This window comes from Salvia hispanica, chromosome 4 (genome assembly GCF_029641045.1).
Source record: "Salvia hispanica isolate PSC_SH4W2 chromosome 4, Shi_PSC_v1, whole genome shotgun sequence".
NCBI classification, from domain to species: Eukaryota; Viridiplantae; Streptophyta; class Magnoliopsida; order Lamiales; family Lamiaceae; genus Salvia; species Salvia hispanica.
The window spans coordinates 7,281,080-7,306,030 of record NC_142695.1 but is presented as its reverse complement, the minus strand read 5'-3'; the positions used below and the strand labels follow the sequence as shown (position 1 = coordinate 7,306,030).

The following is a 24,951-nucleotide window of genomic DNA, read 5'->3' as shown; positions in this document are numbered from 1 at the left end:
GCTTATATTTGAAACCAAATAAAGAGGAAAACTAAAACATACTACTATGTAAAATAATGTGAAAAAGAGAAGCCATCTGGATTGATAAATCCATTTAGAGCCCATTTAGAATGTCCAATTAAGTAAAAAAAATTGCTAGGGTTATTTTACCCTATTTTTCAGATGCTCGGCTTCAAAGAACTTCAACCCTTTTCCCATTTTTGTTTTGTTTTGTTCTGTTCAAAATCAATTGGCAGGATTGGGGACGAATAATACTACTTATGTCATGATGGTAGATATACTTATTCATGATGTGAGATACAAAAAAAATTAAGAACCCACTTATATAATAGAGTTCATCCACTAAAGTCTTGAGTAATGGTGTATGATCAGTAAGCTTATACTTTTTTAGAAAGAAAGTCTTTAAGAGACTCTATATAAATTTATATACAAAACCGATCTAGTTACGTTTCAGAAATTCTTCTTCGGGATCTCGGGCAAATGTTATCTTGCACACTTGCACTCCCTTCTTATGCTCATCTTCAAAGCACAACAAAAAGGGCTTGAATTCAATTTTTAAAAAAAATTTATGTTTGTGAATAATATAAATGCAAAATTATATTCCTTCCGTTCCACCTTAATAGACGTTTATTTTTTTACTTTACTCTCTCTTACTATACTCTTTTTCTTCTTTAACTATTCTCTATTAATGTGGAACGTACTACAAAAAAACGCGCGTTTACCTAGCACCGAAGTGCTAGGAATAACCCCAAAGTGCTAGGAAAAATAGAGGTTTCCGAGCACATTTTCGAGCACATAGGGTGCTAGTAATTTGCTCGCTCGGAATTATTTCCGAGCGCCTCTCCGAGCAAAACTCAAATTTTTCCGAGCACTCGAAACGTGCTAGGAAACTTGGTCAACTCCTCTGCTCTTCCTAGCACCAGTGTGTGCTCGAAATAATGCTCTCCTAGCACCAATGTGTGCTCGGAATAATGCTCTTCCTAGCACCAGTGTGTGCTCGAATAATGCGTCTCAGAATCCTACCATAGTTTAGTGCTCGGAGTAATGTGATTCAAGAAACAAAACCTAGCACAATTTGGTGCTTGGAATACTGCATTTCAAAACTCCTAGCACAATTTGGTGCTAGAATTGTACATTTCATTCATATTCACGAATTTCATTATTTTTTCATATTTTTTTTATTATTTCAGCTTCATTTTAATAGTTAATTCAATGAAATTAAAATGACATTAAACCAAAACTAGAAATAAAATAAACTAATTGAAAAGCCCAATGGATTACAAGAATTCAATTGTTTCACAAAGTTGATCAATTCAAAATGCAAGTCTAAATCTATATTTCACCAAAATTCTCAAAGTTGATCAATTCAAAATGCAAGTCTAAATCTATATTTAACCAAATTTTTCACTGAACAAGCTCCTCATCTCTTCTTTCATCTGCTCTTTCATCTGCTCCTTCATCATTTCCATATTCATATCATTCGCTTCCTTAATTTTTCTCTCTCTCTCATTCACCTCGGCATGCATTTTCTCCCGCTCTTCTTTAAGTCGTTCTTCAAGTCGTTGCTCGATCAGCTCGTCCATCTTGCTAGGATCGATGTCGGTCGAGCGTACAGATGCATATGCTGATGTAGCTGATGGGAAGTATAATTTTGTTGCACTTCCTGCCCCAGGAATCTGCTTTCTCTTCTTCACCTTCCCATGACGCTCCAAGAAAATGGCATCTAAATCCAGATTCTCAACCCCTTCGGCTCTTAATTCTTCTGCCCTTGTCCTAACATCATCCTTCCAACAAGCAAACACAAATTAGATACTACTATAAGCGCAGGTGAGCAAACAAACAGTTTCACAACAAACTAACAAGTTTCACAACAAACTGACAAGTTTCACTGCAAAACAGTTTCACAACAAACTGACAAGTTTCACAGCAAGTTCCACAAACATTCTGTACACTTATGTATAATGTTCAACAAGACAAGATAATTCAAGGATGCTACGCAAATGGTAATTCTACGGCATAACCAAGTCCAAGGTAATCTTCAGTATTCGTGTTTGCTACGCAGATGGTAATTCTACATCCTAACCAAGTCCAAGATCATCTTCAGTATTAGTGTTTGCTACGCAAATGGTAATTCTATGTCATAACAAGTCCAAGGTAATTTTCTGAGTCCTACATCATAACCAAATCTGAGGTTGTAGCGTCTAAAGGAATTAGTTACCGGAGAGCCTAATATAATCATAACCATATTGGATTGCTGAATTACCCACATTCAAGGCAGAATTCTATGTGTCATGAATAAGTCTTATGATTCTGGCATGAGAATCACACGATGAATAAGTCTTATGATTCTGCCATTTTCAAGGATGCTTTCCCTAAAGCTACTACTAAACAATAGGATAAATGCTAACTCAGAATACCTATTATCATGTAGTTCTAAGAAATTAATCCAAGTCAGAATGTACTGATTATATCTTTCCCTTTCTTTATCATATACTTTTACTCTTTACTCTTTGTAGCTTGATAATTGTGAGATCATACATCTTCTAATGCAGTGGGGTTTTGACGGTATGAACTAACCAAAACAATCCACTAAAAAGTTGGAAAAACAATGAGGAAAGCAGAACATTGCCATGGAATGGAGGCCATCTAAGGTTATTAATACCACTAGCATGCATATAAAAGGAAGAGAAGCTAAAACCTGCATTTATACACTAAGTAGGCTGGTTTCAAGCATATGCACATTACTGAATCATCTGATCTTTTACTGTCAAATTAGTCAAATTAAGATTAAACTTACACAAATCTGTGTTGCGCGTTCAGAAACCAGGCCTTGTGAATCTTTTGTTTTGAATGTGTGAGTCCTACCAAAGATATCTACAAATGGAGGCATTATCCCGTCATTTTTCTCTGTCTGCAAAACTTTAAAAAGGATTAAAAATATAATCAAAAAAGGAAAGAAATCAAACTAGAACAATATAAATTTTACCATTATTTCAACTGTCTCTTCAAATGGAATACAACCATTACAATGTGTTCCAAAGGCCTTCGCACGCCCTTGTCTACGATTTCTCGAGCACCTCTCAGAAACCTTAATATTCTCAGGAAGCTGCCAGGCATCGGTGTATGTCGTCCACTGGGCATCCGTGAAATAGGCCGGTTTCTTCATTGTCTTTCTTTTATAACCAATGTAATCACCGTACCTAGCTTTGCACTGACTGTGAAAAGCTTTCTTGCATTCCACTTGATCATAAGCTTCGCAGTTGGCATCTTTCTGCAAAATAATAAAGTATTAAATAATTTATGATAACTGAGTTATAAATATAAAATGCACAATTTGACCTCAAATTCTTTCCAATAATGGTTAATATATTCCTCCGAAAGCTTTGCCTGGCTGTATCCTCCCGGATCAACTATGTGCTTGAAAGCCTTATTGCATATGTTGGCTACTACACCAGTCGGACGCAATCTGTATATTAATATACAATTAGTAACTTAAAAAATAATATAATGAATGCATAAAATTAAATGAGCACGTACGTTCCATCCCTAAGTTGTACATATATCCGGCCTCTTGCGTCCCTCTTATATCCATCTTTTTTTGACTTTTTAGCATTTTTAGTGGCTGCATCTCTACCTTCTACTTCAACGTTAGCAGCGGTTGAATACTCCTCGTCACTATTCTCGTCCACCAACTCTAAAGAACCAAGTGGCCGTGAGTCATCGGAGTATGTAGTTGAGCGTCCCAATGATGACCCTCTCATTTCTACAATTATATAACTACCACAAACAAGGCAGAAAGGAGCATGTGATTAGTACTTTTCAGTAGGCATGAAGAAAGAAAAACAATATTGTAATATTGGAAAAGGAATTGACACATCAGACAATGCAGCAAAATCCCACCAAAAACACACAACCTCAATACCTCATGACATAGATCAAAAACCACAGCAATAACTACATTTCACACGGAATCGACCAAATTCACAAAAACCACAGCAATAACTACAGTTTCACACAAGCTAATAAATGTAACATAGAAAAAATTCACAAAGACAGTAAAGTGATGTGTCAAGTGAAGCTACATTACATCAAGCTTCAAAAAAATCATGATGACAATGCAGAAAGGAGCATGTATCTCATTGTCTTTCAGAAGAAATAACTATGCTTTTTGACATTTATGTAAGTTATTAGACTTGTGCTTATATATATGAAGTGGGAAAATTAGTACATTAAGTCTAAGAGATTTCCAGAATACCAGTGAATAATCTGAAAACACCGGATTTCTTTGGCCCTGAAAACACCAGATTTCTTTGAGAGATGCAGTCCATGATCAATAATTATGGGCCTAGCTCTTTGTTGTCTGCAAACAAGACATAAAACTGAATTATATAAGGAGAAATGAACAGTCAAGGAAAATGATATCAGAAAATGAAACTCAGTTAGCTCTTTGGAATGGCAACGGTATGAACAGTAGAGCAATTTCATCACATAAAGCAATAATCTGAAAAGTAAATATATCACAAAATCCCTCTAGAATATTATCACACAGACATCAAACAGACAAACACTGAGAAAGAGATCAAAGCAAAAACACTATGAATGCCATTATAATCCACAATATTATCACAAAATCCCTCTAGAATCCATAATGAAGAGCACACCAAATATGAAAATTGATTTTTTATCCTTTGCAGAAATCATATTTTAATTTTCAGCAGAAATTTTAAATCTCTGCAGAGACGGTATAGAATTTACTTAATTAGCATCCGTGTTTATATCCTTGAGAACTCACATTATGTGGAGCAGCAGAGAGATATGAGAGGCCAAGTTCTCCAAGGAAGAGATCTTTGTCGTCTCCAACTACTGTTCTAGCACAAGCAATGGCAACCCTCTCAGCAACAGCCCCAACTGCACCTCCATGCATTCCACCATATGCATTCTATGCGTCCAACCAGAATAGTTCAGTCAAGTGGGACAAAATCACAAAAATTAACTCAAAACAATCCACATTCATGAAAAGAAAACAAGCTAGAATGATGAATTTCAAGAAATTAGCTTACAGATAACCAACAAATTACTTACAGAAGCCAGGCTGCCTAATTTATTAGCTGAGAATTCCATATTACATGAGCTGGGCGATGATCATTTCTAAATTCTAAGTAACCATATCTAGCCCATAGTAGCTCTTAACTAGTCAATCACAATCGTGTTAAATACTAGCAACCATCTCGTTTAGCAGATGCGTTAATTACCCAGCCCTTTACTGATGAGGTTAGAAAAACTAATTTATCAACAAAAATGATGGTAAAATTTACAAGATCAAGTAAATTCATTCCCTCTCCAAAAGCATCAGAGGAAAACTAAAACCTAATATGTACCTAACATTTCATCCGAATTACTAGTTTTTCCCCAATTTCCCAATTAACCTAGAATTTGGAGACCCGCAGAGATAAAGATACAGAAAATCCGAGAATCGATCAATAAACTATACCAATAGAGTATGTTCATTGCACGGAGGATTTGACACAAACTTAGCATCAAAATCAGAAAAAAATTCATGCAGAAGATGGCATCAATCAGCAGCAATAGCAAGTTTTGATTGCAGAAAGGTTCACCAGTGAAGATTCACTTATGTTTAACCAAAATGCATAACTCATGCATGAACTAGCTAGATCTGCAAAAATGAAGTACGCATGCAGCTCATTATCCATAAACAAACACATAAACACAATAAAACAACAAATCAACAACACAAATCTCCAAATTCAACCAAATCGCAGCAAGTAGCAGTACAGAATAAACGAAATCCAATGCGGTTTCTACTAGTTTCTCAGTGATGCAAAATCATTCAAATTGAACCTCGAGTCAATGCCAACGCAACAACCAACGCAGATTGATAGCCACAAACAGCGAGAAGACAGCGTAAATCCAACTGAAAGCGAGGGGGAGAGAGAGAGTACCAAATAATTACAAAGAGTGATGAGTCAATTGAAGCTACATTACAACAAGCTCGTGAATAAAATTGAACTCTATGCTTCAACATCGAAACTCTATGCTTTGAAAGGAATCGACCAAATAATTATAGTTTCACACACGGAATCGACCAAATTCACAAAAACCACAGCAATAATTACAGTTTAACATGGAATCGGCCAAATTCACTAACCTGCAGGTGTGAGAATGGAAGATGTGTGCGAGCGGTGAGGGAGAGCGGCGAGACCGGCGAGATCGGTGAGAGAGAGCGGCGAGATCGGTGAGAGAGAGCGGCGAGACCGGCGAGATCAGTGAGAGAGAGCGGCGTCGGCGAGACCGGTGAGATCGGTGAGAGAGAGCGGCGAGATCATTGTAAGTGTGAAGTGTTTTGGTTTAGTAGCCCTAATTAATAAATGAGGATCACCATCTCATCTGCTAATTAAGCAATAATTTAGTCAAACAATAATTTAGTCAATAATTATCACATAATTTAGTCAATCATAATTTTAGTCAATAATTATTACCACATTTGGTTATAAATGAATTAATTATGACTAACGAGTTTGTAAATAACACTTAAGTCATTCTACACTTAAATCATTGTTTACCGTTTCATCAATGTCTTCATTTTCTTCCTCATCCTCATCTTCTTCGTCTCTGTCATCTTCATCTTCATCTTCATCTTCATATTCTTCTTCATCTTCTTCTTCATCTTCTTCTTGATCATTGTCGGCAATTTCTCTCAAAATTGAAATCATTGCACCACTGGGATCACATCGTGGAGGGTCTATGAGTTGAACATCATCAGAAATTTCATGAACTTCTACTTCATCTTGTTGAAAAGCAGCATCTTCATTTTTCTCTTTTGTGGTGGCATAACTAGCATAAAATTTCTTTGCTCGAACTTTGAATACTGCCCACCAGTTCGCCTTGTCTCTTTTCTTGCTCGGAAAAGGTACAAAATAAACTTGTGATGCTTGTTTGGCTAAGACGAAGGGATCGTATTTTGGGTACTCCTTCTGAATATCCACTTCAACAATTTTGTACTTTGGATGAACAATTGTACCACCGCGTGGAGCTGGAGCCGGATTATACCATACACAATTGAACAATACAACTTTCTTTATTGGTAATGCCCGATATTCCACTTCCACAATTTCTTTCAAAATGCCGTAGAAGTCATCCTCATCATAGCTGTAATTCGACCCTCTGATGCATACCCCACTATTGACTGTAGATTTACTCTTTCCATAGGAATCTGTGTGAAATTTATATCCATTGACTAAACAAACATTGTAACTTGTAACCTCAGTTAATGGTCCTTGCGACAGATAGTATAGATGACTATCACGAGGCAAGTTATTACGGCCCTGTTTGCCAAACACAATTAGTGAATAAGTATATTTTTCGACAAATAATGTACAAAGAAAAAATATAGAAAACTTACATATTCTTTGAACCATGATGCATAATGATCTTCTAATTGTTGCTCTATCTGAGGAGGTGTTATTCCCGGATGCCACCCACGCAATTGTGCAATGAACATACTGTTTTATAAAAAAAACAATTGTTAAATAACATTTAGTTAGTTAAATAAATGAGTATTGAGGAAATCAAACTTACAGCTCGAATTCCTTTGCTTCCTGAGTATTAACTAATATGTAAGTTTGTGCCGCTTTGTATTCCACTTCTGACAAGAATCGTGTTCGTCCATTCCCAACACATCTCGTATCATATGTGAAAATTGGAAGCATATCTTTGGGGTGGATAGAACCTCCGCCATCATCATTACGAGGAACATCTCTACCTCGGCAACGGACATGTGACTCGAAGTAATAAGTGCAGAAATGTGATGCTTCCTCAGTCAAATAGGCATTACATATAGATGCTTCAACTGCAGCTTTGTTCTTGACATTTAACTTCAACTTGCGCATGTACCGCTCAAATGGATACATCCATCGAAAATGCACCGGACCTGCGATTAACGCCTCATATGGTAAGTGGATTGGAAGATGCTCCATGGAGTCAAAGAAAGACGGGGGAAATATCATCTCAAGCTTGCACAAAGTAACTGCAATCGACTCATTATACTTTGTCATATCAATTTCCCTTATCACCGTAGCCGTAAGATCTCTGAAGAAATTGCTCAACTCGGTCAAAGGTTCCCATACTCTGTGTGGAAGTAACTCACGGAGTCCGATTGGTAATAATCGTTGCATAAACACATGACAGTCGTGGCTTTTCATGCCGAACAACTTATGTTTCTTCATATCAATGCACCTTGATAGATTGGAAACATAACCATCCGGAAATTTCAAACTGTGTAGCCACTTGAGCAATAATTCCATACTTTCTTTGTCAAGCGTGTAATCAGCCTTATGATATTTTCCGCCACGTGGCCAAAGCTCGGGTCGTATACCAAGCAATTCCAAATCCCTTCTTGCATTAGCATTGTCTTTTGTCTTGCCTTCTACATTCATAATGGTATTGAAAATATTATCAAAAATATTCTTCTCTATGTGCATGACATCCAAATTGTGGCGAATCACATTTGTTTTCCAATACGGAAGATCCCAAAATATGCTTCGTTTATTCCACCCAAAAATCTTGCTCAACTCAGAGTTTATTTCCGCATCTTCATCAAATACTCTCTTGAATTCAAATTGTTCCAGATGATCAAGTATTTGTTCTCCATTTAAGAATGGAGGAGGACCAGAATGCTCGATTATGTTCTTTCTAAAGTTCTTTCTGTCTCTGCGGAATCGATGATTTCTGTTGAGAAACCTCCTGTGGCAATCAAACCAAGTGGTTTTCCGTCCATGCTTCAAGGAGAAAGCTTGCGAGTCCTCCATACAATATGGACACGCACGGTGTCCAGATGTGCTCCACCCTGACAACATTGAATACGCAGGGAAGTCACTGATAGTCCACATCAACGCTGCGCGTAGCTGAAAGTTCTGTTTTCTTGATATATCATATGCAGGGATTCCTTCTGTCCATAAATCGTTGAGCTCTGCGATCAGGGGTTGTAGAAACACATCAATATTCTGCTTGGGATTCTTCGGACCGGGCACAATCACTGTGAGAAACATGTATGGATCTTTCATGCACATCAATGGAGGCAAGTTGTATGGAGTTAAAATCACTGGCCATAATGAGTACTGCGAACCGGTCTGACCAAATGGTTGAAATCCATCAGTACTAAGTGCTAACCTGACATTTCTTGATTCAGAAGCAAAGAAAGGATGTATCTTGTCGAAGGTTTTCCAGGCTACAGAATCTGCCGGATGAGACATCTCTCCTGGAGTCTGGATGTGCTCTGCATGCCATCGCATGGATTGAGCGGTAATTTCGGATGCATACAAACGCCTCAACCTTGGGCCTAAAGGGAAATAGTACATCCGTTTGAGTGGACTTGTGCCATTACCCTTAAATCTGGCTTGACCACAAACTTTGCATTCAGTTCGGTTCTCGTCTTCCCTCCAGTAGATCATGCACCCTCTCTTGCAACAATCTATCTTGAGAACCGGCATATCTAAGGTCTGCATTTGTTTCTTGCACTTATAAAAGCTACTAGGCATACGATTTGGTTTCGGCAAGCGTTCCTCCATAAATTGGCACAATTCGTCAATAGCTCGCTGAGACATTCGATGTTCAGACTTCATAGTCATCAGTCGAGCATTTGTTGACAACTCAGAATAATCACAACCCGCCCACAAATCAGCCTGAGACGCTTCTAATAAATTATAGAACTGCTGCGACTCGTTAGTGGGTGATTCCGGCATGTAAGCAGGCAGGACATATTGTTCGGAATGTTGCGCCTGGAAATGATGAGGCTCGTGACTGGCTGTCTGTCCCCACGCATTGTATACCATATGCTGGTATGGATCCGATGATGGATCGAAATGCATAGATTCAGCCGGTGTTGAACTGGACGACGCTTCTACATCGCAATGAAATCTCCAATCATAGTAATCTGGGGTAAACCCCCTTCTCACAAGGTGCTCTTTCACCGTATCAGGAGAAAAAAATTTGTTATTATCACATTTTGCACATGGACATCTAATTTTTGAACCATCCATTTTAGAGGGAAATGACACAGCAAAATTTATAAACGCATCTAACCCATCGATAAAATCACAATTGAATTCTCCGGTGGGATACTTTCGCTCATACATCCACTGTCGTCCCAGAATTTTATCCATTTCACTATCCTGTAGTATGAAATCAAAACAAATAAAATGATACTTTCAATAAATTAACAAAGAGTTTAAAAAATATTAGCAAATAAAAATTATAATATTGATCATCAAAATATTACTTGAACAAAAATATTATTTCAAATTATTAAAATTCTCAAGTTTCTTGTCTAGAGAAGTTTGATATAGAATAGTTAGCTAATCTATCATTTTCATGGGTAAGTCCACTATATATTAGTCACTAAATTCAAAAATAAATTAAAGTAACCTATCCATTTTACTATCCCTATAGCATAAAATTAATATAAATTAAAACAGATATAATAATATTCTAATTATTTAACATGAAGTTAGAGAGAATAACTAAAAAATATAAATTATACCTTTAGATAAAAGATAACGAGGCGAGGTGGCAACGGGCAAAGAGACAACTTTGGTTTGAAGAAATAACAAGGTAAGATTGAAACAATGTAGGAAAAGATTGAAGAAATCGAGTTGGAGAGAAAATGGAAGAAGTTAAATGATAGGAGTTAGATCCAGATCTGTGTGGAAATAATATCCTAATTCCGAGCACCTTGCAAGTGCTAGAAAATATTCCGAGCACAATCAATTTGTGCTAGGAATGTTTCGAGCACAGTCATTGTGCTAGGAATGTTCCGAGCACAGTGATAGTGCTAGGCATTTTTTGCCGAGCACGGTCATTATGCTAGCAATTCTACGAGCATAGTCATTGTGCTAGAAAATTTTTCCGAGCACAGTCATTGTGCTAGGGATTTGTCCGAGCAAAGTTAATTTGTGCTCGTAAGTTGCAATAGTCATTCCTAGTACGTTGACCATGCTCGAAATGTGGTCTTAGGGTGCATAATTTCTTCAACATTCCGAGCACTATCAGAAAGTGCTCGGAAAATGCTAGGTAAATTCCGAGCACATATTGGTGCTCGAAAATAAGTGCTAGGTAAATGCGCGCTTTTTTGTAGTTAACGGATAGAGCTACTATATAGTCCAAAATTGCAAAAATGTACAGGTATATTGCATTTGAATTTGGCACGTGATTGGAGCTACTATATAGTCCAACAAAAATATTTGCTTTCTCCACAGAGTCATAGACTATAATATAAAAATTGCGATAGCGCGTAAGATCAATTCCACGGGAACTGTCAGCTAGAGTCATAGACTATAACAAATTATTTGTTATAATTTGAAGCAAACAAATTAAATTAAAATTAATGCTGCATTATTTTATTAAATTCTATATGTAAATTAGTTTTCAATGAATTTATCAATTTTGCACTGGATGAAATATTTTGGCTCTTATTTAATTTATACTACTTCTTTTTCTCATTAAAGATCATTTTTTGGAGAAAATATTAGAAGTAACAATAAGGAATTAAAGTATACACTGATTCAGTCATTATGTGTGTTTGGAGAGAGAAATATGATAAGAGAACTAATTATTAATTGGGCCGAAATTTCATGTATTGAAGCCCAAATACAATTTTCAGCAGTACCAAAGTTAAGATGTTCAAAGATTTCCAAACGAGTAAAGCCAAAATTGGTACCGTCCATTTTATTTTTTTGATCCTAAACTTTATCTTTTAAATTTTTTGGTCCTGTATATTTTGAATCGGATCACAATTGGTCCTCCGTTAATAATTCCATTAATATTTAACGGTCAACGATTTTAATCACAATTTTGACCGACTTAAGCAATTTTTAATTATTTAATCATCAAAATTATTATTATTTTTCAAATAAAATCATAAATTATTTATTCCAAATCACTTTCATCTTCTTCCTCCACTTTCATTAATGGGGGAGGGAGCGGAAGATTTTCACCGTGAACCCGTCACGCCGTCACTACCTCTCCGGCACGACGCCGCTCTGCCGCTGGGCCTCCTCTTTTATCTTATCCCCCACCGGCGCAAAAATCTGCGATGGCAGCCCAATCCGAATTGGGCGAACTGCTGGCCCGGAGCGGGGATGTCGTCGTTGGGACCCTGCGCTATGGCGGAGGAGGAGGATTCGACGGAGGAATCGGCGGCGGAGCGGAGGCCGAAGCCGAGCTTGTTGAGCCAGCTCATTCTGAGAGGAGAGGGTTTGAAGGTGTGGAATTTGTGAGGGGAAATGAAGGGTTTGAGATTGGGGAAGGAGAAAGGGGGTTTGAAGAGGGAGGAGAGTGGGGGTGTGGCTATGCTCATGGTGGCTGTAGCTGTCGTTTTTTTGAGCAGCATATTTTTGTGAAAATCTTCCACGGCCATTGATGAAAGTGGAGGAAGAAGATGAATGTGATTTGGAATAGATAATTTATGATTTTATTTAAAAAATAATTTTGATAATTAAATAATTAAAAATTGCTTAAGTTGGTCAAAATCGTGATTAAAATCGTTGACCGTTAAATATTAACGGAATTATTAACGGAGGACCAATTGTGATCCGATTTGAAATGTATAGGACCAAAAAATTCAAAAGATAAAGTTCAGGACCAAAATGATAAAGTGAACATATGTTCAGGACCAATTTTGGCCTTCACTCTTTTCAAATTGAAGATCATTCAGTTTTTAAATTAAGTGACATTATTCTTTGGGAGACAAGAATTTGTAAAATGATTTTTAATAAGTTAAACGGAAGAAATAAAATAATTAAAACAGAATAAATTAACTACTGCATTGAAAATGTTAATTTTGATAAAACATAAAATATACTGCACTTATGTAGGGGTGTTGAAATAAAGAATACTCCTACTATAAATCACTTATAAAGACAGGGAGTATTTTGCTCCAAAAATAATGCGTTAAATCACTTCATTTGGTTCAATATATCGGAATCAGTCGTATTCTAGCTATAGACAGAAAAGTCAATAAAGACAGCTAAAGCTAATATATTTTACCTTGCTCCTTCCATTTTCCAGAATAGTGAAAAGTCTGTTATGACCAAAAGTCAAACCAAAGACTAGAAAGACATGTCTGAATTTCGATGTCCAGAAACCACAATTCTTACAAAAATGTGTGTCACATGGGCTTCGTGTGAGAGAGGAATAGAGAGAGAGAGAGAGGTATATAGACAATACACCTAGATTTGTTAGACCAACTAATTGGGCCTGTTATAATAGTAGGCCGAGAAATTTTATGTATTGAAGCCCATATACAATGCTTAATGCTTTATGTTACTATCTCGTCCCAAGTTCAATGTCACATTTAGTGTGAGCACGAGTTTTAAAATTTATAAAAAAAAATTAATTGAATAAGTTAATTGATTATAGGTCCCACTTATATATATTAGTTTTATAATAAATGTGAGTAGAATTAGTTGGTGGAATATAGTGTCAACTTACTATTTATAATAAAAATAAAATGTGACTCTTATTATAGGACGGACTGAAATTGTAAAACGTGACACTTATTGTGGACGAAGGTATTAGTAAAGATGATCATATTTCTAGGGGTATTCAAAACAATATAAATCAACCAGAGAAACGGGAGTATATTACTCCAAAAATATTTAGTTAAATCACTAAATTGGGTTCAATATATTGGATCCAGTCTTAATCTATACTCCCTCCGTCCCAATAAATATGAAACGTTTGTTTTTCGGCACAAGATTTTATGTAGTGTTGTTTTGTGAGTTAAAGAAGAAATTGTTTTGTGAGTTAAAGAAAAGAGAGTAAAATAAGCGAGAGGAAAAAATAAAGATATAATTACTTTTATTTTAAGAAACATTTCATTTTAATGAGATGATAAAAAAAGGAAAATGTTTCATTCTAAAAAGGGAGTATTTATTAGCGATTGAGTTTGACAGGCAGATTTTCTTATGATAATTAAAGACGGAATAGTCAATTAAGACAGCCAAGACTTTTCCTGCTATCTTCATAATCATACCTAAAAGCAAGATAGTTGAAAAGTCTTTTTAAGAATTAAAATCAATATCTTTCCATTTTCTAAGTCAACCAAAGACTTGAAAGACTTATCACTTATCTATCTGCATCTCTCTGTCAAGAAACCACAATTGCAACAAAAATTTGCTCTAATTGGAAAAAAGAAAACAAGAAAAAATGGTAGAATCAGTTGCAAATGTGTTTCTCCAAAGCCTCGACGATTTGCTCGTCGAAGAAATCGAGCATTTGGTGGGCGCGAGCGATGAAGCAGAGCAAGCAAAGAAAGATCTTCGAAACATCCATTCATTGTTGATGAAAGCCGACAGCAGCAGACACGATTCTCCCACTCTAAAGGATCACATCACCCAACTAAAAAATCTTGCTTCCAAAGCTGAGAATGTTCTAGAAACATCCTATGCCGTGAAAGCCGCATTCAACCAAGAAGCCGATCATATGGAAAAGCTCCAAAGATACATTTGCGTATTGCGCGAGCTCTACAGCGTCGACAAGGTCAGGAGAGACACCCGGGACATAATATCCGGCCTCTCCTATCTCACCAACAGCCTAGTCATGGAGTTGGGACGTGAAACCGAAGCCTCATCGCTTTCGACTGCAATGTCTCTTGATCATCCTTTTGTGGGGATGGAGAAGGACATAGAGCTTTTACTCTCCATGATCAAGGATGAATCCACGAGGCAACGAGTGGTGAAGATATCCGGGATGAGCGGTCTTGGAAAGACGAGCCTTGCTAGAAGGATTTACAACCATGCTGACCTCCACTCTTATGTTCGAGCATGGGTGTGCATCCACCGAGACTTTCAGCCTAGGGCCGTCTTGGCCGAGATTTTGAAGCAACTTGATCCCAACTCGTATGGACACGATAGCAAGGAGGTTGATTATTTGGTACGACAAATTTACAAATTTGTGGAGAAGAGGAAGAGTCTGGTTGTGATCGATGATATTTGGAAAAACGATGGTTGGGAGATCATGAGGGAGGCTTTTCCGATTAATTGTAACGTGTTCCTCATCACTTGCTCTGAGAGTGTTGGTAGTGAAGAATGTGATCATCTTTACAAGCTGGGAGTTATGACAGAAGATGAAGGGTGGGAACTACTGAAGAGAATAGCACTTCCCCAAGATTTTGGTTCAGGTGAGTTTGTTTTTATGTCTCTTCTTTTGTGATTTCTTCTGTTTAGATCAAGTATGTGCATTTGCAGTTATATGTGATGACAACTCTAGACATAATTTATTAAGACTAGTGTATTTTCTCAGTTGACTAGTGTGTTTGCTGTATGATTATATAGTGGAAGAATGGGACTAATAGTAACAAATACATTAATCCAATTCTTTTTCACTGTGGCAGCTGAAACATTGGAAAATATTGGAAGAGAAATTGTGGTAAAATGTGGCCTGTTACCACTAGCAATTTCTGTCATTGGAGGAATTTTGCTCCACAAAAAAGGAGACATTTTGGCAGAATGGAAGAAGGTGAATATGAATTTGAATCGTGTAGAAGGTGTTGAAGAATACAAAAGAGTAAAACATGTGTTGGAGTTGAGCTATGATGCCTTGCCTTATTACTTGAAACCATGCTTCCTCTATTTAGCATGCTTCCCTGAGCATGAAGAGATTAAAACAGATAGATTGTATTTAATGTGGATGGCTGAAGGCTTCATTTCACACCACGATAAAGGCCCTAACGAGACTCTAAGAGACGTGGCCGAGAGATATCTAGCTGAACTTGCTACAAGGCATATGGTTCAAGTGCAGAAAGGAGATTCTCCACTTCACAAGTTTGATTCGTGCCAACTACATGAGTTGATGCTAGAGCTCTGCTCATCAAAGGTTGAAGAAGAAAAGCTCTTCAAACACATTGACACAACTTCAACAATTTTCAATCTGATAAGCAGAGTTAGATCCTTTATGCCTCTCAGTAAGGGTGGCCTTTCTTTCCAAAGAATTGGCTCCGAAGATAGGACGATTGGTTCTGAACAGACATTGCATAGTTCAAGGATACTTAAGTTTACGGGAGATAAGTTACCAAGCAAGGTGGGTAAACTAATCCTTTTGAGATACTTGAGTTTGATGGATTCCGGTGTGAGAGAGCTACCAAAGTTCGTATGCAACATGCCATACCTGCAGACTTTAGAACTGCGAGCATGGGGTGCTGTTCTTAGATTGCCAAATGTGTTATGGAAGATGAAAAGACTAAAGCATTTGTTTCTCCCAAGGGATATACAAGTGATTAAAGTAGAGAAACCAAGGCTAGGCTGGCTAGAAGTGACTGAAAGGGAGAAACTAAGACTAGATGGTCTAGACGAGCTGGAGACATTGCAACAAATCGACAGCAAGACTGTTCGGGTGAAAGACATCCTCAAACTGAACAGCCTAAAGGAAGTATTTGCTACAGTTCATGATATGGATAGCTTGTCAGCAATCATCCAGCAGAAGAGCATATCATCGTTGCATCTCGTTGTTAACCACTGTGATCTCAGCTCGGATGTTTTAAAGAACACGTTGATGTGTCCTTCATTAGTAAGCTTGGAATTGTACACGTGCAAAGTCGTTGGCGCTGGCTTCCCATGCTACGAGGAAGGGATGGCTGAGAATGTAGTCGATTTGAATATCCGGTATTGCAAGGTTGAGGGAGACTTGATGTTGGAGTTGGGCAAGTTTCCGCGGCTGCAGAGTCTGTGGCTGCAAGGGAGGGAGGTGGGGAGGATGATGGAGGTGTCGGTTTGCGGCGCAAACTCATTTCCAGAGCTGAAGAGGTTGGAGCTTCATAGATGGCCAAATTTGAAGAAATGGGAAGTGGAAGAAGGTGGAATGCCAAAACTTAGCAAGTTGTACATCCGGACTTGCTGGAATCTGGAGAAGATTCTAGACGGGTTGAGGTTCATTTCCGGTCTTCGACGACTGAATATCTTCAAGATGTCGCAAGCATTCACCAATAGAATAAGAGAAGGAGGACAAGATTATGACATTGTCTCTCACATACCATCATTTTATATCTATGGTGACCCAAGGTGATTTATGTTTATGTGCTAGTATTATTTTCTTCTGATGAATCCATGTACTATAATTGTATTTGAATGGGCCTCATCTTTTTGAGCCATTACTACTTCTTATCTAGCAGATAGCCACTGTTGAGCGAGCAGGCTATGTGCAAAGCTTGTATTGAAACCGGTAAAGATTGAGTTTGCTATTCGATTTGCACCATTTTGTACTATTTATATAAGTAAAACGCAACCTTTTCGGTTTGGCGTAACTACTTCACTTTTTGTAATTGCAATTGCAAACAACGCTACGAAAATACCAAATTAGCTTGGAAGAGACATTTTAGTGAAATTTGTACTCCCTCCAACCCATATTAAACAAGTTGTATTCCAGTTTGAGTCGTCACAAGTTACTCGAAATTTTTAATCATTTCTCTTTGTAATTGGACATAAAGCATTCAGTCGCATTTATTTTATTTTCAATTATACTCTTTATCTCTCCTATTTTTATTATCTCTATGTAACTCCCTATAAACATAAATTTCTTAAATTTTTATATTGGAAACCCTTAAGAAATGTGGAAAGGATGGAGTGGTATATTCACACCCAATCAACTTTTCCGCTCCAAACCGAATCACCAATTCGTTAAAAATTTGGAATGTCTGCACTCTGCGGTACACAGTGTACCACACAAAAAGAAATAAATAATGAAGGATACAATATTAATTACTTAAAAAATGAACGGCAACGAATTTCGCAGGCAACAATAAAATAAATTGAATAAAATAAAAATGGGCGGGCTGTGATTCCTCCACGTATTTTCCTGCTTGCTGATTTAACTACTCACACTTTCAGCAATTCACCTAAAAAACGCACAGCACACACTCAAATTTGCGCTTCATCACCTCTCCAATTCTCAATTTTCTTCCTCCTCGATTTGAGTTGCAGCTGTGAAAGGTTTCCGCCATGGACGCGGCTGCACAGCTCGCCCACTGCGGAATCGATCATCTCCATCGAGCCTCGCCGTATTCCTCCGCTGCCGCCTGGAATTGCAGGTCCAGAAATCACCGATTTTTCCCGAGGATTAGGCGGAATGCCGTCGTGAGAGCCGTCGCCACCGAGCCTAAGCCGTCGGATACCAAGCCGCCCAGTTCTGTTAATGGGACTGCTAAGCCGGCGCCCTTCAAGATGGTCAACGGCACATCAACTGTAGGTTTTTTATTTGGTAAAATTTGACCTTGCTGAGTGTTGAAAAAAAAATTGTTTTTTTTTTGGGTTTTAGTTTTTTTATTCTTGGTAAGAAGCTGTTTTGTGAAAAAAGTTATTGAATTATTGTTTAAATTTTGGTTCATGGAAAGGGCAGCGGCAGAATTGTGGTCGCCACATAAAATTCAAGAATGACAAGTTTTTGTGAGACTAAAATTTTGAAACTTATAAGTGAAGATTTTACTTTTCAAAATCTCAATATTCAAACAAATAGTTAGTGGGACAATTGATAGAGATTGAACTTGTTTATAAGTTCTTTCCTCTATTTCATATGCATTAGTCACTTAGAAACCAAAAAAAATGCTAAAATGGATGTGATTGATGCAATTCCTGCGACCTCTAGAGAAGTTATATGCAGATAATGCATTGAGGTGGTGATTAAAGCCATTGTTTGATTTGGAAATGGCAGCGGATGCAAGATGTTTCGCAGGAGATCAAAAGGGTGAGGGCGCAGATGGAGGAAAACGAGCAGTTGGCCAGTCTCATGAGAGGTCTTCGCGGCCAGAATCTGAAGGACTCTTTGTTTGCTGAGGATGATGTCAATCTCCGTCTAGTTGAGGTCTGTCGGATGAATTTCAAGTTTATTTTCATTGCCATGCTACGTCAGAATTATTCTCATAATTCTAAGTTGCTAAAATGAATGTTCAAATAAATAGATAAAAATATGAGAGATTAATTTCATGTAACTTGTTACTGATATTTCACAGAATGTTCTAAATTTTCACTGAAGCTATTCAAAATATATTCAAGGATTAATTTTGACCATATTGCTGGCAAAACTACTAGGTATAAACATTTATTTGTTGAAACTACTGGGTTAGAAGGCTTCATTTAGCATGTATATTGTACAGGGCTGCCGTTTTAATCAAGTGATTGAGCTTTTCAACTTCTTCAGGTTGACGAGAGTAGTGAATTTTTACCAATGGTGTATAATCCTGATACGATCGCTGCTTATTGGGGAAAAAGGCCACGAGCTGTTGCGACTCGTATTGTTCAGTTAACGTCTGTTGCTGGAGGCTTTCTCTCCCGTCTCCTCTGGGATCTAATAAACAATAAAATAAAGGAGGTAAGAAGACCCAGCCCCGTTTCTCATTTTCAGATTACGAAGAAAGTGCATTCTTTTCTTCTTCAAGAATACATGGAAAGATATTCATAACTTGATTGTCCTTCACAATATTCAAATGTGCTACACCAGAAACTATTTAAACTATTCTGATTTGCTTTCTCTTTCCACGCAGAATGAAGTCACCCGAGCTATTGAATTGAGGGAAATTGTTACATCTTTGGGTCCAGCATACATAAAACTTGGACAAGCATTGAGCATCCGACCTGATATATTATCACCTACTGCTATGACTGAACTACAGAAACTTTGTGATAAGGTGACATTTTATACTTGAGTTTCATTAAATATAGCCCCATCTGTTCTAATTGTGATACAGCTAGTTTATTTGGAAAGTTGTGCAAAGGTTGGATTCTCAGTTCACTAATTCAGAAATTTCATCCTCTGTTCTTATACCAGTAACAAATATATATTGCTGTGTTTTATATTTACTAGTTTACAGGGTTCTGATATTTTTTAGCTGTGATTTGAGTTTAACTTCTCCTTTGCATCAATTATTTGAAAGATGCGTGTTCGTCAAGTTAAAGTGTATTTCAAATGCTCAAAACTCTACCTTAGCTTGCTTTATGAAAGTGACTGATATTCAAGAGAGAATATTTAGCTAGTGTTATTTCTTTTTTTCCATTCTTCAGTAACCAACCAACCAACCAACCAACCAACTAATCCATTGTGTTTATAGGTCCCATCCTTTCCAGATGACATGGCAATGGCTCTTATTGAAGAAGAGCTCGGAGAGCCGTGGTATAATATCTACTCCGAGCTTTCTCCTTCTCCTATTGCTGCTGGTAATCTCAAAGGATTTGAGCCGTTATTACTGATTTAGGTTCTGATTGTCTTGCTATGTTTGAATAACTGATAGTCTTATGATTTCTCTTCTTCTGGAAATCATTTGCAGCCTCTCTTGGCCAAGTCTACAAGGGCCGGCTAAAAGAAAATGGGGATCTTGTTGCTGTTAAGGTGCAGAGGCCTTTTGTTCTGGAGACTGTAACAATTGATCTGTTCATCATAAGAAACTTGGGTCTTTTTCTTCGAAAATTCCCTCAGGTACTAATTATACTTTTTGCTGTTCTTATATTACCTTGAAATGGATAGTTGAGTCATACCACAATTTCTTTCAGGTCTCCGTGGATGTCGTGGGATTAGTTGACGAGTGGGCTGCTCGTTTCTTTGAAGAGCTGGATTACATTAACGAGGGGGAGAATGGAACTATATTTGCTGAAATGATGAGGAAGGACCTTCCTCAGGTGATTTTTCTGCAATAGTTCAATTTTTTGGTGTAGCAAATGACATGACTATCCAACAATAGAGGAATTTGCTTGGTGATTTCCACTTCTCTAATGGCGTTATGCTTTATAGGTAGTTGTGCCAAAAACATACACTAAATACACAGCAAGGAAGGTTCTTACAACCCAGTGGATAGATGGGGAGAAGCTGTCACAAAGTACTGAAAGTGATGTCGGAGAGCTGGTAAATGTTGGAGTTATATGCTACCTCAAGCAGGTAATTTTTGTTTTAACTGTTCATAGTCTACCTTCACATGCATCTAGAAATGGGCAGAAATTATGTTATATACTCCATCTATTAGCGATTTCCATAGATGTACAACTATAAACTCATCTAGAAATATCTCCTCGTGTTAGTATCTACTGATGAAGAGTTGAATACAATATACATGGTCTGTTCAATTAACTCTCTTATGAGGATCTAATAAGGATGTATCAAATTGGCTATTTAACCTTTCTCATTTTAATTTGGATCTGCAGTTGCTTGACACCGGTTTTTTCCATGCTGATCCACATCCGGGAAATCTAATCCGAACTCCTGATGGGAAGCTGGCAATACTGGATTTTGGTATGTGCATGCTTTATGTAGGAGGAAATATACATTTCATAGGATAGCTTCTAACAACGTGCATAAACATAGACAATTTAACTTATACATTGCAGACTCTTTTAGTTCTTCTGATATCATATCTTTCTGATTAAAATATTCTTCAACAGCTCGACACTTTGTAGTCTATTCACCAAGATATTATCTCATATCCTATGTGTAAAAATTTATTTTTATGCACTTTATGGACTGGCATCAAAAATTGCAGGCTTGGTCACTAAATTAACAGATGATCAGAAATTTGGGATGATTGAAGCTATTGCCCATCTAATCCATCGAGATTATGGCGCTATTGTAAAAGATTTTGTCAAACTTGGCTTTATTCCAGATGGGGTTAATTTAGATCCCATTCTGCCTGTGCTGGCCAAAGTTTTCGATCAGGCACTTGAGGGTGGGGGAGCCAAAAATATCAACTTCCAAGAATTAGCATCAGATTTAGCACAGATAACATTTGATTACCCTTTTAGAATACCACCTTACTTTGCACTTATAATTAGAGCAATCGGGGTGCTGGAGGGAATAGCTTTGGTGGGCAATCCCGAGTTTGCCATCGTTGATGAAGCTTATCCATATATTGCACAGGTACAGATCTTCAACAGCCTGAAATATGCTATTACTATGATGCACTGTCCATAATTAACTTGGACTATTAGACTGGTAAATAGTTTGTGAAGCTGTCAACTCTTACAAACATTTGCAATTTTATGCTACATATATTGTTCTGAACTAAAATAGATTAACAGATTTTACTTCGTCCTGTGAATTTTTAGAGGCTACTGACTGATGAATCCCCAAGATTGAGATCGGCTCTACGCTACACAATATATGGAAAATCTGGAGTCTTTGATGCCGAAAGATTTATAGATGTGATGCAAGCTTTTGAGAATTTCATAGATGCTGCAAAGAGCGGAGGTGGGGAAGATTTGAATGGAGGAATGGCAGAACTTGGATTTCTACAACCTCAAACAAGTAGTTTGTTTCCTGCTTTTAGGGGCAGTGCTTCTCAAACACAGCCGATCCAAACAAGAGCAGCCTTGGGATTTTTACTATCTGATAAAGGGAACTTTTTCCGAGAGTTTTTGCTAGACGAGGTAACATTTAGTTTTAAGGCACAAGACATTAGTAACCTGGTTCTTACGATTTAATTCTTCAACCTCAGAAATTTATAGATTAATATTTATAAATAGATTTATGCTTATTCCAGTAATGTTAATGGTATCTTCTAATAACAGATTGTGAAGGGTATTGATGCAATTTCAAGGGAACAGCTGGTGCAGATAATGGCTTTTCTTGGCATTAGAAATGTAACCCCGGTTTTTAGCTTGGTTCCTTCTCTGGGGCCTTTCCGGACTGCTGCACTTCTTCCCACAATAACCGAGGAAGACAAAGTGATACTGAACAACGTTCAGAAAGTTGTTGAATTCTTAGCTGCCGGAACTGCAGCCTCATCCACGCAGGTAAACGTTATCTAACGACATATCCTCCTTGACTGCTGCTTTCCAGAGCTAGTGATACTAATATTTAAAGAATTACATGATCAAACGAGCTAAATTGTCCAATCCATCAATAATGAAGTTATATTAATTCAAAAGTACAACACCCTCTATCCGTGTCTAAATCTATGGCAAAACTACTCACTCAACATTATTATGTGTCTTCTGTAGGGTATAAATGTTCCGCAAGTGGTCCAAGAGCTACTCCCGGTATTGCCAGGACTCTCCGCAAAAGTGTTACCTGAGTTGCTCAGCAGGCTGTCGTCACGGATACTAGCTCGTGTAGTCCGTGACACACTCTTGTAATCGCAAAACAATGTATTCACATTCAATTGCAGACAGATATAATACACACAGTAGTATCCCTTTCCAACGGCTCATAGATTATTCAGATTCATAAGGAATGTAGATTTCTGTATGTATAGTCAACTTCAAAGAAGAAGAAAAAATGTATATTTACTCACCAGAATATAATACAAAAGCTCACATTATTTCCTCACTTCTCTGTTGATTCTATCTTGTACTCTCTCTTGAAGCAATGAGCTTGTTTAGTAAAAATGTCCGACATGTACCCGTTGCTGCTGCTCGTTTTTATCAGTCTGCGATGAACTGCAGCGAACAACGACGTGATGCCAAGGTATTTTCCTCGACCTCGTCGTCTAAATAATCATATGTATTCGCGCATTTTGAACAAGTCACGAACTAGGACGATCAGAGGGCTCTAGATTCAGCTTTGCCAAATACATCTCAAAGAGGCAAACATAATGCTCGAAGCTCGGCTCTATGCCATATCGTTCCACCATGTAGTATAAGTATGTACGGACCGTGTCAACTTCGCCTGTCTGCACGGAGGCACTGAGAACTCCAGCAAACGTTATGGCATCTGGTTGAACATTCCTCCTCTCCATCTCTTCGAAAACGGCAATGGCTTCTTCAACCTGCCCGTGAACCCCTAGGCTCGAGATCATTGTGTTCCATGTTGCCACGCTCTTACTCTCCATCTCCATGAACACGCGCTTGGCATACTCCAAACTTCCGCATTTACTATACATGTCGATGAGAGCCGTCCCTAGAAACACCCCAATCTCGAACCCGTTCTTGATAGCGTATTCGTGCACCCAACGACCCAGTTTGAGGTTCTCCAGCTCGGCCGAGGCCGTCAGAAGGGCAACCAACGTGTACTCGTTGGGGCTGACGTTATCACGCTGCATCTCCGTGTAGAGCTTGAACGCCATCTCCGGTTCGTCACTCTTGGCGTAGCCGTTGATCATCGCCGTCCAAGAAACCACATTTCTCGTCGGCATTTTGTCAAACACCTTCTGAGCAATATCCATTCTCGCGTTGAGGACAAGCCCTGCGATTACAGTTGTCCAGGAAACAACGCTTCTGTGCCGCATTTTGTCGAACACCTTGAGCGCATCATCGACAGCCCCACATTTCATATACAAATCTATCAAAACGTTATCCAAATATACATCTCCAAGAAACCCAGATTTAACAGCAACCGCATAAACCTCCCTCGCCTTGTCGACGGAGGAAATCGCGAGGCACGCTTTCATAACAAACGGGAACGTGAATTTATCCACAGCAACGCCTCGGAAAATCATCAAATTATAAAATTGAATAGCTCGATGCGGGCAATCGTTGAGGGTGTACGTTCTGATGAGCATATTCCAAACGAAAGTGGAGGGATTATCGACGTGTTGGAACACTAGAGCTGCGTAATCCAGCTCCCGGTAGGAAGAGCAGAGGCGAATCAATCTGGCGACGATTACTTGGTTGTGGTGGAGGGTGGTGCGGATGATTTTGGCGTGGATTTGCTTCATCTGCTTGAAATTGGCGCATTTTTGGAGCAATAGGAGGGCTACTTGAGGAGAGAAAATTGACCTCGGCGTTGGCTGGAAGGTTCTTGCCGGTAAAACATCAAGAGTTCTCAGTGAATAGCATGGGTTCATTGAATCAATGTGGTTTTAGGAACGAAGAAGCCGTGACAAATGGGTGGGAGAATAGAATTCTCATATAAATATGCTGCAATTAAATGCGAAGAATTCTCACAAAATAATGAATTTTAACTGTAAAATGAAATAATGATGGTTGGAGTAGTACTACAAAATATGAGTATAAGAATGACATTTGCTAA

At 38.0% G+C, this 24,951-nt stretch overlaps 6 protein-coding genes across 6 annotated transcripts; 2 read left to right on the top strand and 4 right to left on the bottom strand.

Moving 5' to 3' along the window:
• Nucleotides 1-1,280: 1,280 nt before the first annotated feature.
• On the bottom strand, nt 1,281-3,761 carry LOC125185324 (uncharacterized). The gene is made up of 5 exons (XM_089056510.1): nt 3,538-3,761; nt 3,388-3,466; nt 2,987-3,271; nt 2,798-2,911; nt 1,281-1,784 (listed from the first exon to the last, which is right to left on the bottom strand). Exons 1-5 carry the CDS (start codon nt 3,759-3,761, stop codon nt 1,392-1,394), a joined length of 1,095 nt encoding a protein of 364 aa, XP_088912636.1. The 3' UTR covers nt 1,281-1,391.
• Nucleotides 3,762-5,576: 1,815 nt separating this feature from the next.
• LOC148927164 (uncharacterized) lies at nt 5,577-8,453 on the bottom strand. The gene is made up of 4 exons (XM_089056509.1): nt 7,597-8,453; nt 7,421-7,520; nt 6,737-7,343; nt 5,577-5,674 (listed from the first exon to the last, which is right to left on the bottom strand). Exons 1-4 carry the CDS (start codon nt 8,451-8,453, stop codon nt 5,577-5,579), a joined length of 1,662 nt encoding a protein of 553 aa, XP_088912635.1.
• Nucleotides 8,454-8,472: 19 nt separating this feature from the next.
• LOC148927163 (uncharacterized) lies at nt 8,473-10,055 on the bottom strand. The gene is made up of 2 exons (XM_089056508.1): nt 8,572-10,055; nt 8,473-8,488 (listed from the first exon to the last, which is right to left on the bottom strand). Exons 1-2 carry the CDS (start codon nt 10,053-10,055, stop codon nt 8,473-8,475), a joined length of 1,500 nt encoding a protein of 499 aa, XP_088912634.1.
• A 4,091-nt stretch (nt 10,056-14,146) lies between these two features.
• LOC125194556 (putative disease resistance protein RF45) lies at nt 14,147-17,391 on the top strand. Its single transcript, XM_048092814.2, has 2 exons — nt 14,147-15,193; nt 15,407-17,391. The coding sequence occupies exons 1-2, from the start codon at nt 14,221-14,223 to the stop codon at nt 17,071-17,073; spliced, it is 2,640 nt and encodes an 879-aa protein (XP_047948771.2). The 5' UTR covers nt 14,147-14,220; the 3' UTR covers nt 17,074-17,391.
• A 491-nt stretch (nt 17,392-17,882) lies between these two features.
• On the top strand, nt 17,883-23,310 carry LOC125193960 (Protein kinase superfamily protein). The gene is made up of 13 exons (XM_048091931.2): nt 17,883-18,248; nt 18,715-18,864; nt 19,201-19,371; nt 19,544-19,687; nt 20,108-20,213; nt 20,324-20,472; nt 20,547-20,672; nt 20,785-20,928; nt 21,192-21,279; nt 21,527-21,900; nt 22,089-22,409; nt 22,551-22,775; nt 22,983-23,310. Exons 1-13 carry the CDS (start codon nt 18,006-18,008, stop codon nt 23,115-23,117), a joined length of 2,376 nt encoding a protein of 791 aa, XP_047947888.1. The 5' UTR covers nt 17,883-18,005; the 3' UTR covers nt 23,118-23,310.
• LOC125193961 (Tetratricopeptide repeat (TPR)-like superfamily protein) lies at nt 23,232-24,863 on the bottom strand. Its single transcript, XM_048091932.2, has one exon. It carries the CDS (start codon nt 24,764-24,766, stop codon nt 23,507-23,509), a length of 1,260 nt encoding a protein of 419 aa, XP_047947889.1. The 5' UTR covers nt 24,767-24,863; the 3' UTR covers nt 23,232-23,506.
• Nucleotides 24,864-24,951: the final 88 nt, after the last annotated feature.

Bases quoted from the DNA above. Each gene is read 5' to 3' on its own strand.
- LOC125185324 (XM_089056510.1), bottom strand. From the start codon at position 3,761: ATGAGAGGGTCATCATTGGGACGCTCAACTACATACTCCGATGACTCA. The intron at 2,912-2,986 runs GTAAAATTTATA...AAAGTTTTGCAG, and splicing joins AAGAGACAGTTGAAATAATG to ACAGAGAAAAATGACGGGAT. The intron at 1,785-2,797 runs GTAAGTTTAATC...GCTTGTTGGAAG, and splicing joins AACGCGCAACACAGATTTGT to GATGATGTTAGGACAAGGGC.
- LOC148927164 (XM_089056509.1), bottom strand. From the start codon at position 8,453: ATGAATGTAGAAGGCAAGACAAAAGACAATGCTAATGCAAGAAGGGAT. The intron at 7,521-7,596 runs GTAAGTTTGATT...TTTATAAAACAG, and splicing joins GAAGCAAAGGAATTCGAGCT to TATGTTCATTGCACAATTGC. The intron at 5,675-6,736 runs GTGCAATGATTT...TCATTTTTGCAG, and splicing joins TCCACGATGTGATCCCAGTG to ATCTAGCTAGTTCATGCATG.
- LOC148927163 (XM_089056508.1), bottom strand. From the start codon at position 10,055: ATGGATGGTTCAAAAATTAGATGTCCATGTGCAAAATGTGATAATAAC.
- LOC125194556 (XM_048092814.2), top strand. From the start codon at position 14,221: ATGGTAGAATCAGTTGCAAATGTGTTTCTCCAAAGCCTCGACGATTTG. The intron at 15,194-15,406 runs GTGAGTTTGTTT...TCACTGTGGCAG, and splicing joins TCCCCAAGATTTTGGTTCAG to CTGAAACATTGGAAAATATT.
- LOC125193960 (XM_048091931.2), top strand. From the start codon at position 18,006: ATGGACGCGGCTGCACAGCTCGCCCACTGCGGAATCGATCATCTCCAT. The intron at 18,249-18,714 runs GTAGGTTTTTTA...TGGAAATGGCAG, and splicing joins TGGTCAACGGCACATCAACT to CGGATGCAAGATGTTTCGCA. The intron at 18,865-19,200 runs GTCTGTCGGATG...CAACTTCTTCAG, and splicing joins TCAATCTCCGTCTAGTTGAG to GTTGACGAGAGTAGTGAATT.
- LOC125193961 (XM_048091932.2), bottom strand. From the start codon at position 24,766: ATGAACCCATGCTATTCACTGAGAACTCTTGATGTTTTACCGGCAAGA.